The 12,584-nt window shown below is 50.5% G+C and overlaps 4 protein-coding genes across 4 annotated transcripts; all 4 read right to left on the bottom strand.

The window, feature by feature from the left end:
- Nucleotides 1–63: 63 nt before the first annotated feature.
- On the bottom strand, nt 64–2,020 carry J4E85_008992 (uncharacterized protein; the record flags this gene model as incomplete). The annotated part of the gene is made up of 2 exons (XM_051473216.1): nt 64–199; nt 252–2,020. 2 exons carry the CDS (start codon nt 2,018–2,020, stop codon nt 64–66), a joined length of 1,905 nt encoding a protein of 634 aa, XP_051322879.1.
- A 3,039-nt stretch (nt 2,021–5,059) lies between these two features.
- Nucleotides 5,060–6,919, bottom strand: J4E85_008991 (uncharacterized protein; the record flags this gene model as incomplete). Its single annotated transcript, XM_051473215.1, has 1 exon — nt 5,060–6,919. The coding sequence occupies one exon, from the start codon at nt 6,917–6,919 to the stop codon at nt 5,060–5,062; it is 1,860 nt and encodes a 619-aa protein (XP_051322878.1).
- Nucleotides 6,920–7,797: 878 nt separating this feature from the next.
- On the bottom strand, nt 7,798–9,765 carry J4E85_008990 (uncharacterized protein; the record flags this gene model as incomplete). The annotated part of the gene is made up of 3 exons (XM_051473214.1): nt 7,798–7,885; nt 7,937–8,930; nt 9,321–9,765. 3 exons carry the CDS (start codon nt 9,763–9,765, stop codon nt 7,798–7,800), a joined length of 1,527 nt encoding a protein of 508 aa, XP_051322877.1.
- A 1,426-nt stretch (nt 9,766–11,191) lies between these two features.
- On the bottom strand, nt 11,192–12,576 carry J4E85_008989 (uncharacterized protein; the record flags this gene model as incomplete). The annotated part of the gene is made up of 2 exons (XM_051473213.1): nt 11,192–11,202; nt 11,268–12,576. 2 exons carry the CDS (start codon nt 12,574–12,576, stop codon nt 11,192–11,194), a joined length of 1,320 nt encoding a protein of 439 aa, XP_051322876.1.
- Nucleotides 12,577–12,584: the final 8 nt, after the last annotated feature.

The raw sequence follows: 12,584 nt of genomic DNA, 5'->3' as shown, positions 1-12,584 counted from the left end.
GAGTTCTTCTTGCGCCTACGTCATCTTCATCTCAATGGAGCAGCCCATACCTCAACGATACACTCAGTAGCCACACTTGGTATTCATCAACGTAAGAAAACCTCGATCTATCCTAGCCTTCCACAGTGCGTCGTCTTCCCGGCTTAGGCCCTTAATTTCCACCGGACACAGCTGTCCCAGTAGGTACTTCTCCTTTTTGCTAACAACTGTCAGTTGATTCGTTCCATCAGTGGAAGATATTGTATACTTACGCATTGCCCGAATCAGGTTTATTCTTAACGTCATATCTGGTCAAGATCTCCTCGAGATACTCTAGTACCGTTGCCGCGGAGTACTGAGATGGGAACAGCTGCTTGCAATCTTTTGATCGGCAGTCGTGTCGGGTCTTTTGTCCGTGGAAGTACTGGTTCTTTGGGTAAATAGAGGACACTTTATGCGATTTCCTACCGCCGACTCCCCCGGATGCTTTTGCCGGATCGTATTGGATGCGATATGGGCTAGAGAAACGACTGAACTCTGTCTCGACGACCTTTCCCAACCCGTTTATCCACAACGTAGTAGCTGCGTACCCAACAGTCTCACCGAATGTGTCATTCAGCGCATTCAAAGCGTTCAGTCTAAGTTCTTGAAACGTGATTGTTTGCTCGGCGAAAAGGGAACGGCCACCCGGTGTAGAGGTCAATGAACGGATCGTGACAGTGCGATCACCCCAATACGAAGATGTCTCCAAGAGTAAGGGCAGCACGCTGATGCGCAGGTCTTCCAAGGCGGTCGGATCTGCTAAGTCGAACTCCAGCACAACGCTAAGCTCTTGTGAGTCCCCGAGCTTCCAATGGGGCGTTGACCACCGCAAAGGCCTTGATATCCCGTGGTATTTTTGTCCGGGATCCTCGGGAGTTGTAAATGTACGACGTAAGATGCGAGCGAGTTTGCTAAAGTTAGTGAACGTACTGCGCTTCTCTCTTGAATGAAGCAGCAATGTGTATGATGCGGCTTGTAGCAAGCTTGCCCAACAGGTCTCATGAAGTCGCCTGTTGGCGTGAGTGAAGTTAACTGGCAAGCTTGTGTCCACAGCAAGATCGATGCAGATTTTCTCCCGCTCACTGAGAACCTCGGAAAAGATCTTGGAGAGTACGGGATGAGCGGGTAAGGTCAGCAAGGTAGGGGGCGTCGGCTTTGTCAAGGTAAGGCACCGTCCACTATCCTCAGCGGCAAAACTGTAGATTTGTAGCTCGCGATCGGGTGCAAATCGGCTTGGTGCGCCAGAAGGTAGTGCTTTACCCAGACGGAACATACCACCGGAGCCGTCATATTTGATTGCAATCTCGAGCATCTGACTGCGAGACGCCTTTAGCATTATTTGGCCTTCAAGAATACACCGCATGACCCGGGTCATCGCTGGAGGATTACATGCATCCAGGGAAGCTCCCTTGGCTTGCAAGTAAGCGACGTCGATAGCGAGGCGGTGGTGCCAGAGGAATCTCAAAAGTATGCCGACCTCAAACACGTCGTATGTGTACGGGAATGCACATCTATCGAGGTTCAAGGCCCACGGCCTACTCGTAATATCAAGGATAACTTTACGGATCCAATGAACCTGCGAGCCCAGTCGCTGGAAAAACAATACAGCAATCTCGTCCGCAGTCGCCTTACTACGCTGTGAGTATTGGTAGCTGTCCGGAGCTATGAGGAACTTGTTGTTGGCATAGAAAGCCGAAGCCACATCCGAGTAAATAGTCCGACATGTCAGAAGCAAGCTCATCTGACGCTGATGTTCTGGTTGGAGCGAGAAGCTTATGCGCTCAGAGCTATATTCAAAATGTCGTCGGAAGGTGACCTTGACGGGCTCGGAGAACTCGACGAGATACCCGAAGATCTTGTTGCGAAGCTCAGCGGGTAGGGTGACGAGAGAATATTTGCGCGGATCCGCCGGCTTCGATTCGCCGCCTGATAGTGGTAAGGGAACTCTAGGATGAGCCTTAGTGAGGGCGTTGAGGGCAGTTGAATGCTTAGTTGCCATGATGATGGCGTTCCTTGATCTGAAGCGATGTGGTTGAGAGGAGTAGAGTGTGTGCAAGGAGTCAGGCAAAGTCTGCGAGCCCTTAAGTACATCTAGGGTAAAGGGAATGTATTGGGCTATACAACATCGCGCCACACTGCAGCCTTCAGTCTTACAGATCAATGAATCTTGCCCTTGGTCTTTAGACGAAGATAATGTCGATCCTTACGTACCTAGTGTATCTTCACATTTGGAAAAGCTCGGGCTTCTCGGGACAGCTACAATCGTACTAACGAATGCTATCTGATCTGGAGCAGGATAAGCGAGGAAAGATGCCAATGGCAATGCTGAATTTCCGCAACTGAATTCAATGTCACTCACTCCTCGGCCAGGGTCGCCCATCCACGTTCATGGCCTGCACTATGCGCGCATCAATGGACCTTTTTGCTGCCGTAAAGAAAGAAATTCTCATTAAATCGTGTAGTTACCTCGGCACAGCTACATGTTCGACTAGGTACCGCGATCCACTATCCCACCAACACACTCCCTTTTCCATGCGCCACACCCCATTCTCTCTTGTTCTTCGCTTTTCTACGAGCTCTGCCGGACAATCAAAGTCGGCCTTCGACGGACCAGAGCGAGCCGTCGCCCGCCGTCCTCAGCGGTGAACCTATGGTATTGATCGTGTGCAGGTATCATTACCCGAGGCCAGCGGTCAAAGTCATCAGCCTCTCTCCAGCCGAATGCGCCTCCGGTGCCATCGTAGTCAATTGCGACTGACGCGATATGGCGCCGAGACGCCTTGAGCATGAGTCGGCCTTCGAGAATGGACTTTGTGATAGCCGTTATCGTTGTAGGATTGAAAGTACTTCGTTGGTCGTTCGCGGACACGGTGTTGGTGAAAGTGATGTCTATTTTAAGGTTACATTCCCAAAGGAAGTGAAGTAAGTGTCCTATGTTGAAAGCCTCGGGCCTTTGCTGGTTGTATAGTCTGAAGCTTATTCGTCTGTCTAAGACGCCTTGGGAGAGATCGATGGAGAATTTATGGTGCCAGTACACTTGAGACCCCAGTTTCCGGAGCCATCCAGTGTAGACACCTAGAAGATATTCGATGGTACCACGGTTTTTGAGATTGGCTGGAACGATAACGAAGGTGTTGTTGGCGTAGAATAACGAAGCTGCTTCGAGGTAGGTAGTCCGACACGCGAAAAACAGGCCCTTGTGCATTTCAAATCCTGCACCAAGATAAAATCTATAGACGTCCCTGGCTGGGGAGAGATCGAGGTCAATTATGATCGGCTCTGGGTATTCGACGAGAAATCCATAGATCTTGTTTCGAATCTCAGCGGGCAGCTTGACGAGAGAGTGTCTGCTTGTGTCTATCGGCTTTGAGTCGCCTACTATGGCTATAGGCGAGGGGATAGTATATGGAGGCATTTTGAATTCTCGTCGGGATCGAGAAATTAGCTTGGTGGGTGGAGTGGACGAGGTGGTTGGTTGAAAGCTCTGCTGTGAGCGCGAGTGCTGCTGAGACTCAATCTCGCCACAGTGTATAGGGGGTAGAGACTAGAAGTTCCCACACGGTTGCTCGCAATGCTGTAGCCTTGATCTGGAGACTAAATTGAAACGCTAGATTTGCTGCTCCCGCAAAGCTAGAGAGGGGCAAATGTGGCGAGTTCCAATTCTTTGCCTCCGCTTTTTGCAGTGAACTTGGTCATCGGACCGCAATGGCAACGAGGCAGTGTAGCCTTCTGACCATCACTGGGAGCGTCAGTCCAACAAATTAAGCCTCCAGAACCATCCTTCTTGACCGCCACGGCACGCACCGCATCGCTCTTCTCCCTAAGCCCCAACTGCCCCGCGAGCAGTGCGTTGACGACACTGATAATCTTTTTAGAGCATTCTTTCTCAAAATTCCCCATCCAATACTCCGCCCTCTCTCCCTCCACACCCACATCATCCACATCGATAAGCCTAATCTCAAAGTCAAGACCGCGACTCCAAGCCACCCGGAGTAACACCGTAATTTCCACAACATCCATTCTAGTATCAAAGACCCTCGCCTTTCTTTCCAGATAAGTATAGAGAAATACACTATCTGGGAAGGTAAAAGTATCAAACACAATATTTCTCACGAGCCCGGCTCTCGAACCCACAGTATCAAAGAATTTGACGAGCGCGCTGACGAAACACGGGCGCGTGAAAGTAGCAAATTGGCTTGTTCGGTTCAGCAGGAAGGTGTTGGTGGAGTAGAACACTGATGATGCTTCTGCGTTGATTTGTCGGGAGGTTAAGAAGAAGGCGGTGGGTATTGTGGTGTTGGATGCATATGGCACGACAGGTTTAGGCGAGTTGCTTCTGGGATCTTGGTAGAAGTATAGGCGGATTGGGGAGGGTCGGTGACAGAGGTGGTGATAGATCTTGTTGCGGAGTTCGGCGGGGAGGGCGAGGAAAGATGGGGTATTGGGTACGGCGGGTTTTGACTGTTGACTATCGACAGACGTTGTAATATCGTGCATGGTATGTAGTTCCGTGTAAACAAGATACCTAGAGAACACAGAGAGGAAGTTTGTCGGTAGAGGAAAGTACATGCATGAAAGCTCATCGTCTGGGCGTCGCACTCACTCATAGCTATGACATGCATCGCGGATGAAGTGTGAGAAGACTCCAAATGCTGAACTCCATACCCATTGCAGAAGATATAGATGAGCCGATGATGTGGCTGTACGTGAATGACACGCGCACAGTCATTGACCTGGAGTCATAGCTAGCGGGCTCGAGGAGTCATGCTGACTGGAACGCGTATATCCTAGAGATTTGAAGCAATACCTAGATGAGCCTCCGCATCGATCTTTCAACTCTGCAAAACCCGCCTTCACCTAACCACCTATCTACAGAACACTGCTGCAATTGTCTATTCGTCCTAGTCATCATTTTTACTGCTTGCGATATCATCGAGTGGACAGAACTCCTCACAGCTGCACCGGAACGGCGGAGCCTTCAAACTACACCCCGTCAGTAAAACCACCAAGACAGCCAAAGAAACAAGGACACAACAACTTACTTCTTGAAAAACCAAGGATAAGGCTCCATCGTACTCATAAGATACGGCAAAACCTCCTCTGTCTTGCCGCGGAAAGGGAAAAACTGCTTTGTTTCGTAGAAATCGCACCTCGGATTAACCTCACACCCTCGATAATTCCGATCGATAGGATGGAGATTAACAACAGAGTGGTATATTGGGCTAAACACGAGTTCAGAGGCAGGCTTCCAGGCACTACCCGTGTCCTCGCCCGAACGATCGAGGGTCTCGACGACTTCTCCAAACCCGTTGATCCAGAAGTCGGGTAAATATGGGTTGCAGTCGTAGGGTCCTGCAAACGCATAGTCCAGAATGGCTTTTACGACATCTAGTCGCAGCTTGCGGAGGGTTATGGTGTGGCTAGCTGTCATGGCCGATGATCCTCCGGGTGTTGGGGCCCATATCTGGATTGTCACTTCCTGACTGGGCGATGTGGTTGAGGTTTCCATTACAAAAGGAAGGATCTTGATGCGGATATCGCTCAAAGTAGCTGGCCTATTGAGGTCAAATTTGAGGATATATATTACGCCAGTCCCCCGGCGAGAATGGCCCCCTGTCCCAATCGTCGTCGTTGACTCATGGCCGCCGTAGCCGATGAATTTGTACGTCTTGCGGAGAAACTGCCGCAACTTGTCAAAGTTATCGAATGTGGTACGCGTATCGCTCGTTGTTGTCGTTGTTGTAAGGACGAAGTTGTTCTGGTAAAGGAATGAAGACCTCCAGCGCTGGTAGATCTCTTGGTTCGTATGCAGCAAGCCACAGTTGAACTTAGTCTCCTTGTCGAGATCGATAGATATTCCTTCAACAGGGGTGACGACCATATTAAAGATGCGCTCACGTAAGCGTCCAGGCAGCGCGAGTAGATTAGCTTGATTGCTGCTCACTAGCTTGAGTCGGGATCCATCGTCTTCCGCCACAAAGGTAGACATATGTTCTGGACCAGGAAGAACCCTGATCCTTTGCGGATGTCCACCACGAAGGTCGTAGTTTGTAGTACCCCAATTGATAATCCCTCCGGATGCATCTCGTCTTATACCAACAGCAGCAACCAGCCTTCCATATTGTCGTAACTTTAGTTGACCCTGAAGAATAGACCGCATGACAGCAGTCAGCGATGAAGCGTGATATTGAACATATTTCTTATCATGCACATTGAGAGGGCCAAAGCTCTGCGTGAAGGTGACGTCCACGTCAGCATTGAGGCGCCAGATAGCTCGCAGGAGAGGAGTAACCTCGAAAAGCTCCAGCTTCTCGTCAAACACCGCTTCTCGTGCCTCGAAAGAATGGTCTAGTCGAGCTTCTCCTCTGAAGCAGTTCATGGGCTGTAGCTGATCTAGGTCTAAGACAATGCTACGCAGCCAGTGCGCTTGTGAGCCCAGACGGCTGAAGAACTCGCGAGGTATCTCGACAAGCGAACCAGGTAGGTCTTGTTCGTTGTGTTCATTGGGAAAATAGCGCGAAAACAGGAACGTGTTGTTCGAGTAGAGCATAGTACCCGCTTCGCGATACAGCGTTCGGCATGACCTGAAGAGGTCAATAGGAGGGAAGAGCCAAGTAGCAAAACGAAGCCGATCGGCTCTTCTGAGGAACATGCGATAGTGAGTGCCGAACTCCACGTTCACTGGAAAGGGAAATGTGACCAGGTAAGCAAAGATCTGATTGCGGAGCTCGCCCGGAAGATCTAAAATCGAAGGCTTCTCTGGATCGGCGGACTTCGAATGTCCGAGGCGGAGGGGTGAGACGGGGTGGAAGTTGTCCATGCCGAGTATGGACGCGGGAAGATTATCAAAGTCGATCATGTCCTTGTACTTCATGTACAACCTGTCTGAAGCTGACATTTCCAGCAGTTGAGCAAAAGGTGGTTGAGGCGGCGACAGTGGTCCTACATGGTAGGAAGCGAAGTCTCAAGTACTCCCTTGGAGAACACTAGGCACTAATATCGGGTGCAATGTAGACCTGGCCGTGCTCAGTGAAACTGCGCGTAGCGAGAGCCTACTATTAATTGCTTTGTCAGTGGTTGCATGTGTATGGAAAGTACGAGAGTGAATGTAGGGAAAGAAAAGAGGTAAATACTTGAGTGTTTGAAGCCATGAGGCCGGGCGCTGTATACCCTCAATTGACGAGTGTATATGCGAAAAGACGATGGCTCGCGATCTGGAAGATGGCGCGGTTGGATACCCAGCACTCGCTTCATCATCCATCGCATATGCCACATAGCGTACCTATTCTCCATCCCGAGCACGATGGAATGAACCCACTACTTCAATCGAAGACGCCTTGCATCAAAACCACTTGACCCTACTCTTGTCAGTATGCGACGGCGTACCATGAAGACTAGATTTGTAGTGTCGTTGAGCGCCGTGGATCAAAAGGTCATGCTGTAAATGACAGATGCGGAGTCACCGTCGCGGAGTCATAGAGCGATGGTCGAAGGGTGGCACCGACGCTATGACGCATGTTACAAGGAAAGCGCACCCCATATCGTGTTGGTCGCGAGAATTCGCAGGTGTCGAGATCATTTGTATTATTCCTCTCGCTATGTATCTGTCGAACTCGTGTTTCCGAGTCCGCATACCGCGGTACACCTTATCGCGGCCCATACGATTATGTATGAGCTCAAGCTCGGTGGGCTAGGGAACAATCCTCTCTCGCACGCTACGAAAGTTTCATTTAAATGCTCTCAGATAGCCTTTTACTCAGCCGTAAGCTTCGAAGCTTACTCTACAGCGTCCATATCGTCACTTCCGTAGTCCGTATTGAGCTCCTTGTGCTCCTTGTAATGCAATGGTTGCGTCATCATCGACCTGGAGACTCATCAGTATACAAAAAGCGATCGTTCGCAAGTAAACACTCACCGGCTGAACATGTCCCTGCACGGCCCTCCCGTCGTTTCAATGGCCTTGATGAGGTACGGTAGAATTTCCTTAACCTCCCTCCGGAAGGGAAAGAATTGAGATTTTACAAAATGAACAACAGGCCTCGATGGTGTCTCTTTACCTCGGTAATTAATGTCGATAGGATGTAGTCTTAGTATCTTGAATCCGTGGTCGTCGATCTCAGTGAACTCCGAAGCTGGCTCCCAAGCCCCACCCAAGACAGGCATCTTCTCATCGGCGTCCTCGACTTGCACGACTTCTCCGAATCCGTTGATCCAGAAGTCTGGTACGAGTTTGTTGCCTGTCAGATAAAAGGTTTTCATCATGTCGGCAGCGATGTTTACGCGCAGCTCGTGGAGTGTCAAGGTATGTGAACTGGCTAGGCTGGATATTTCCTCGCTGTTCCTAGCCCAGACCTCGATCGTGACTGTGTCGTCTCCACGAGTAGTAGACGTCTCCATGATTAGGGGAAGGATGTTGATGCGGACTTCGCTGAGTGAGATGAGATCATTTGCTTCGAACTTGAGAGTATACCGCATCTTGTTCTTGAGATATCCGCCGGCAACAAGAGTCCGCGTCTCGACATAGGTGGTACGAGTATCATACGTCTTCCTGAGAGATCTTCGCAAATGCTTGAACTGATCGAAGTCGGTACGCGCGCAGTCTGTCGTCAAGACTAACTCGAAGCGATTGTCCCGGAAGAGTACTTCATCGCGCCACCGTTTATGAATTTTCCGATTGACGTGAATGAGACCACAGTTGATCTTGTTATCTTTGCCCAGGTTGACTCGATAGCCTTCACTAGGGTGCACGACCATATTGAGGATACGATCGAGAAGGGGGCGGGGGAAGTCTAGCAGATTCAGCGGCTTCTCTCGCTTGCCCATTTCCAATCGATGGCCACCATCCTTGGCGATAAAACTAGAAACGAGATACATGTCGGCGCAGATTTGTCCACGTGTGGGAGACGCGTCTGACGATATGGGGTTAGTGGTGCCCCAACCGACTATACCTCCAGCGCCATTCCGGTCCAGGGCTACCACACATAACAGCCGACCGTATGTTCGTAATCGTAGCTGACCTTCTAGAATAGAGCGAACCATAGCGCTCATGGCTGGGGCGTTGCATGCCAAACCTGAGGGGCCTAGGATTGGCAAACGCTTGCTGTGGGTAAAGGAGAAGTCGATATCCCGTCCTATACTCCAAATAGCGCGTAGGACAGGCGTGATTTTGAATAATGCGAGCCCATCGTCATGAGCAATATCCTCGGGAAGCGACCTGAGCGAACTACCTTTGTAAAAGCTTGCGTTCGGAAGATCCATGAGGTCAAGCACAACCTTCTTAAGCCAGCACGCTTACGTACCAAGATGTGCGAAGAAAGCGCCAGGCAATTCGATGGGAACGCGATGTGGGGCTGCGGTACTCGGAGAGTAGTAGCTGTTGGATCCCATGGGAAAGTTATAACCACGGCTGAATGGTATAGGGTAGAGAATGCCACCGCCGTCGAGTCCTATGGCGAAGGTATTGCCAGAGTAAAAAGCGGAAACTGCTTCACGATACAGTGTCCGACACGACGCAAAGAGGGCTACAGGAATCCGTACGCCGCAGCCGAGACGCATTTGTAGCCGACCATTCTGATCCAAACGATATCTCTCGTGATATATATCAAGTGGGGCGTGGAATTTGAGCAAGTAGCCGTAAATCTGATTGCGGAGTTCGGGTGGCAGATCGAGTATCGAAAGCTTGTCCAAGTTTTCGCGCTTCGAGTCGCCCCGCGCGAGAGGAGGAAGGAGCTTCTGGTCGTCCATCGCGCTGCTGGAGGTTGAGTTGATTGAGATCTCCAGAAACCTGGGAAGAAGGCGGTCGGGGTGGTTGTATTTCTTGTACCTTCAGGTAAAGCCTGGGTGTATATGACCCGGCGTACGCCAGGCACCGGGACCCTGGAGGCAGTGATGCGTTTCTCTTACCGACCCGAAGGGATCTGTTTCATTAGTAGGAAACATTGAAAGAATGAGAGATCAAATAAGGCACTGCAACGCTCGCAGTGTGTGGTAGCCGTAGGTGACGTAGATTTCTCCTCGTGAGCTCGCAACCTCGGGGCCGCCGCATCGTCCAGAGCTTGGACGCCATCATCAACGATGGCCGTCGAAACGAGCGAGTGAAGCGCACATACATGCGCGCGATCGTTGACAGGAATGCGATACATCAATTACTCCAGGAAGCGACATTTGGTAATTGCGACGTGTGAGGTTTGTCGACAATCAGAGTGACGACTACAGACCCTGAATGCTTCCGAACGCTAGTTACTAAGCACACATCATGATGTCCTAACACGTTCCACAACAGCATACCCGCATTGAATTCTTCCCACTCTACTCATGAATTTCAATTTAACGCTTCAAACATATTGTGTCCTCCAACCCTCATCATACCTCGACTCATAGCCTCCAATCTAGTCATGGAGCTGCCAAACCGGTGTGTTCATGCGAACTACCTAAGCACTGCTATTTTGCTCTTATACTACTGCAAAAGCACGAACAAGGCTGGTAAACGTGTCCTCAATGCTTGCACACCGGCTTCAAAGTGTCTTGATACTATAATCGAAGCTTTCCATCCCTCCGTAAGATATCTTCCACCAGCCCTCCTCCCCAAATCCCTTAAATCCCATACTCAAAAAACTGTCTATCCCTCTCCTCTCTTGGACAATACCCCCAGTCGCACTCACACATCACAACCGTATCTCTGAGCCTATTCCCCATTAGCACATTCCTACCCACAATTCACAACCCAAAAACCATTACTCACTGTCCAAAAATCCCGTCATCGTCATCAGACAACCCCGCCTCATCCAGACAACGCACAAGATACGGCAGCACCTCTTTTGTCCTCCTACAAAACGGAAACAGTTGCCAATGTATACTATCCGGATACACACATTGTGAATGGAATCCCCAGCCGTTGTTGCGGTAGACGTAGTCGATGGGATGGAGCTCTGAGATGGAATAGTTGTCTTCGTCCCAGTCGGCGTTGTATATGAGTGTGGAGGCTGGGTGCCAGGGTCCGGTGGGGGAGCATGGTATATGGGTATTAGTTGTAGTAGTAGTAGGGGGAGAAGAAGAAGAAGGAGGAGGAGTCGGCACGACGTCTCCGAAGCCGTTGATCCAGAGATCTGGGAGTTCGTCTCGGTGGAACGTTGGGATGGAATACACGTGGCGCATTATCGCTAATACGATTTTAAGTCGCAGCTGGTGGAGTGTCATGGTATGAGACGCAGTCAGAGTAGGTAGCCCGTCGGTGCCGGGGGTCGTACAAATTTGGATTGTGACTGTGTTTGATGCTTGAGTAGTCGACGTCTCCATGACGAGTGGTAACGCATTGATACGCACATCAGCCAGTGAGATTGCGCCGTCGAGTTCAAATCTCAGAACGTACGATGGACCGGGCTGTCGATGCACCTTATCCTGATTGACGATCCTCGCGGTGATGGTGTCTGGCTCTCCATTTGAGTAGGTCGACTTGGGCATGTATGTCTTGCGGAGGAAAGTCCGGAGATTGTTGAAGTCGTCGAACGTCGTGTGTATCTGCCTCGTTGTCATAGTTAACACAAACTTGTTCTCGAAGAGAAACTTGTCGCGCCAAGTGCTGTAGAAGTGTCTGCTAACATGGACGAGACCGCATTTAAATCTCGTGTCGTGGTCGAGATCGATGGGTGTACCCTCGGTGGGATGTACGACCATGCTGAAGATGCGGCCCTGGATAGAATCAGGGAGGGTGAGCAAAGTTAAGGGTTCGCTACGTTGCGAGATGAGCTTGAGCCGAGAACCGTTGTCTTCAGCGATGAAGTCGTTCATATAATCAGGGTTCGCTTGGAAACGACCTGGGCATTGCCATGGCTGAGGTGTAGCCGGAGTAGTCCCCCAGTTGAGTATCCCGCCAGATCCATCTCGCTTCAGCGCAACCGCGCGCAGCTGCTGTCCATAACGACGGAGTTGAAGTTGGCCCTGGCAGATGGACTGGATGATAGCAGCCACGGTCGTAGCGCCACACTCAAAAGTACTGGGATTCGGCGACCTGGTGAAAGAAACAAGCACCGGCGAGTCTCGACTCCAGATAGCGCGAAGGAGGGTAGTAACATCGAAAAGCTCGGTCCAATCGTTGAATACGAAGCCAAGCCCCTCGTCACATCTGCGATATCGGTAATCTGCTAGGGAGCTCACATCAAGTTCCATCTTGGCGAGCCATCGGGCTTGAGTGCCTAAGCGAGTGATTAAGGTGCTGGATATCTCAGCGTAGGAGTGGTATGTTGAACGTCTGATATCCGGTTTCAAGGTAAATGTATTGTTGGCGTAGAAAGATGAAGCGGCCTCATGGTACATCTTTCGACAGGAGAGGAAGAGATTGATCGGGATGCGTGACTGGCCGTTGAAATATAGACCCAGATCGCCAGTCCAAGGCTCTATTCCGTAGTATTTTACTTCAAGCGGTGTCGGACATTTGACAACGTAATCGTAGATCTGATTGCGGATTTCGCCTGGTAGCTCCAAGAAGGAGTGTTTGTCTGGGTTCGCGCGTTTCGAGTCGCCGAGAGCAATGGGTGAGGCGTAAGCGTTGACTGACATTTTCGGTG

Source organism: Alternaria conjuncta (assembly GCF_024043145.1).
Source record: "Alternaria conjuncta strain BMP 0040 chromosome Unknown scaffold_15, whole genome shotgun sequence".
Classification (NCBI taxonomy): Eukaryota; Fungi; Ascomycota; class Dothideomycetes; order Pleosporales; family Pleosporaceae; genus Alternaria; species Alternaria conjuncta.
The sequence above is the reverse complement of the archived record's forward strand: the minus strand, read 5'-3'. Positions and strand labels throughout refer to the sequence as shown.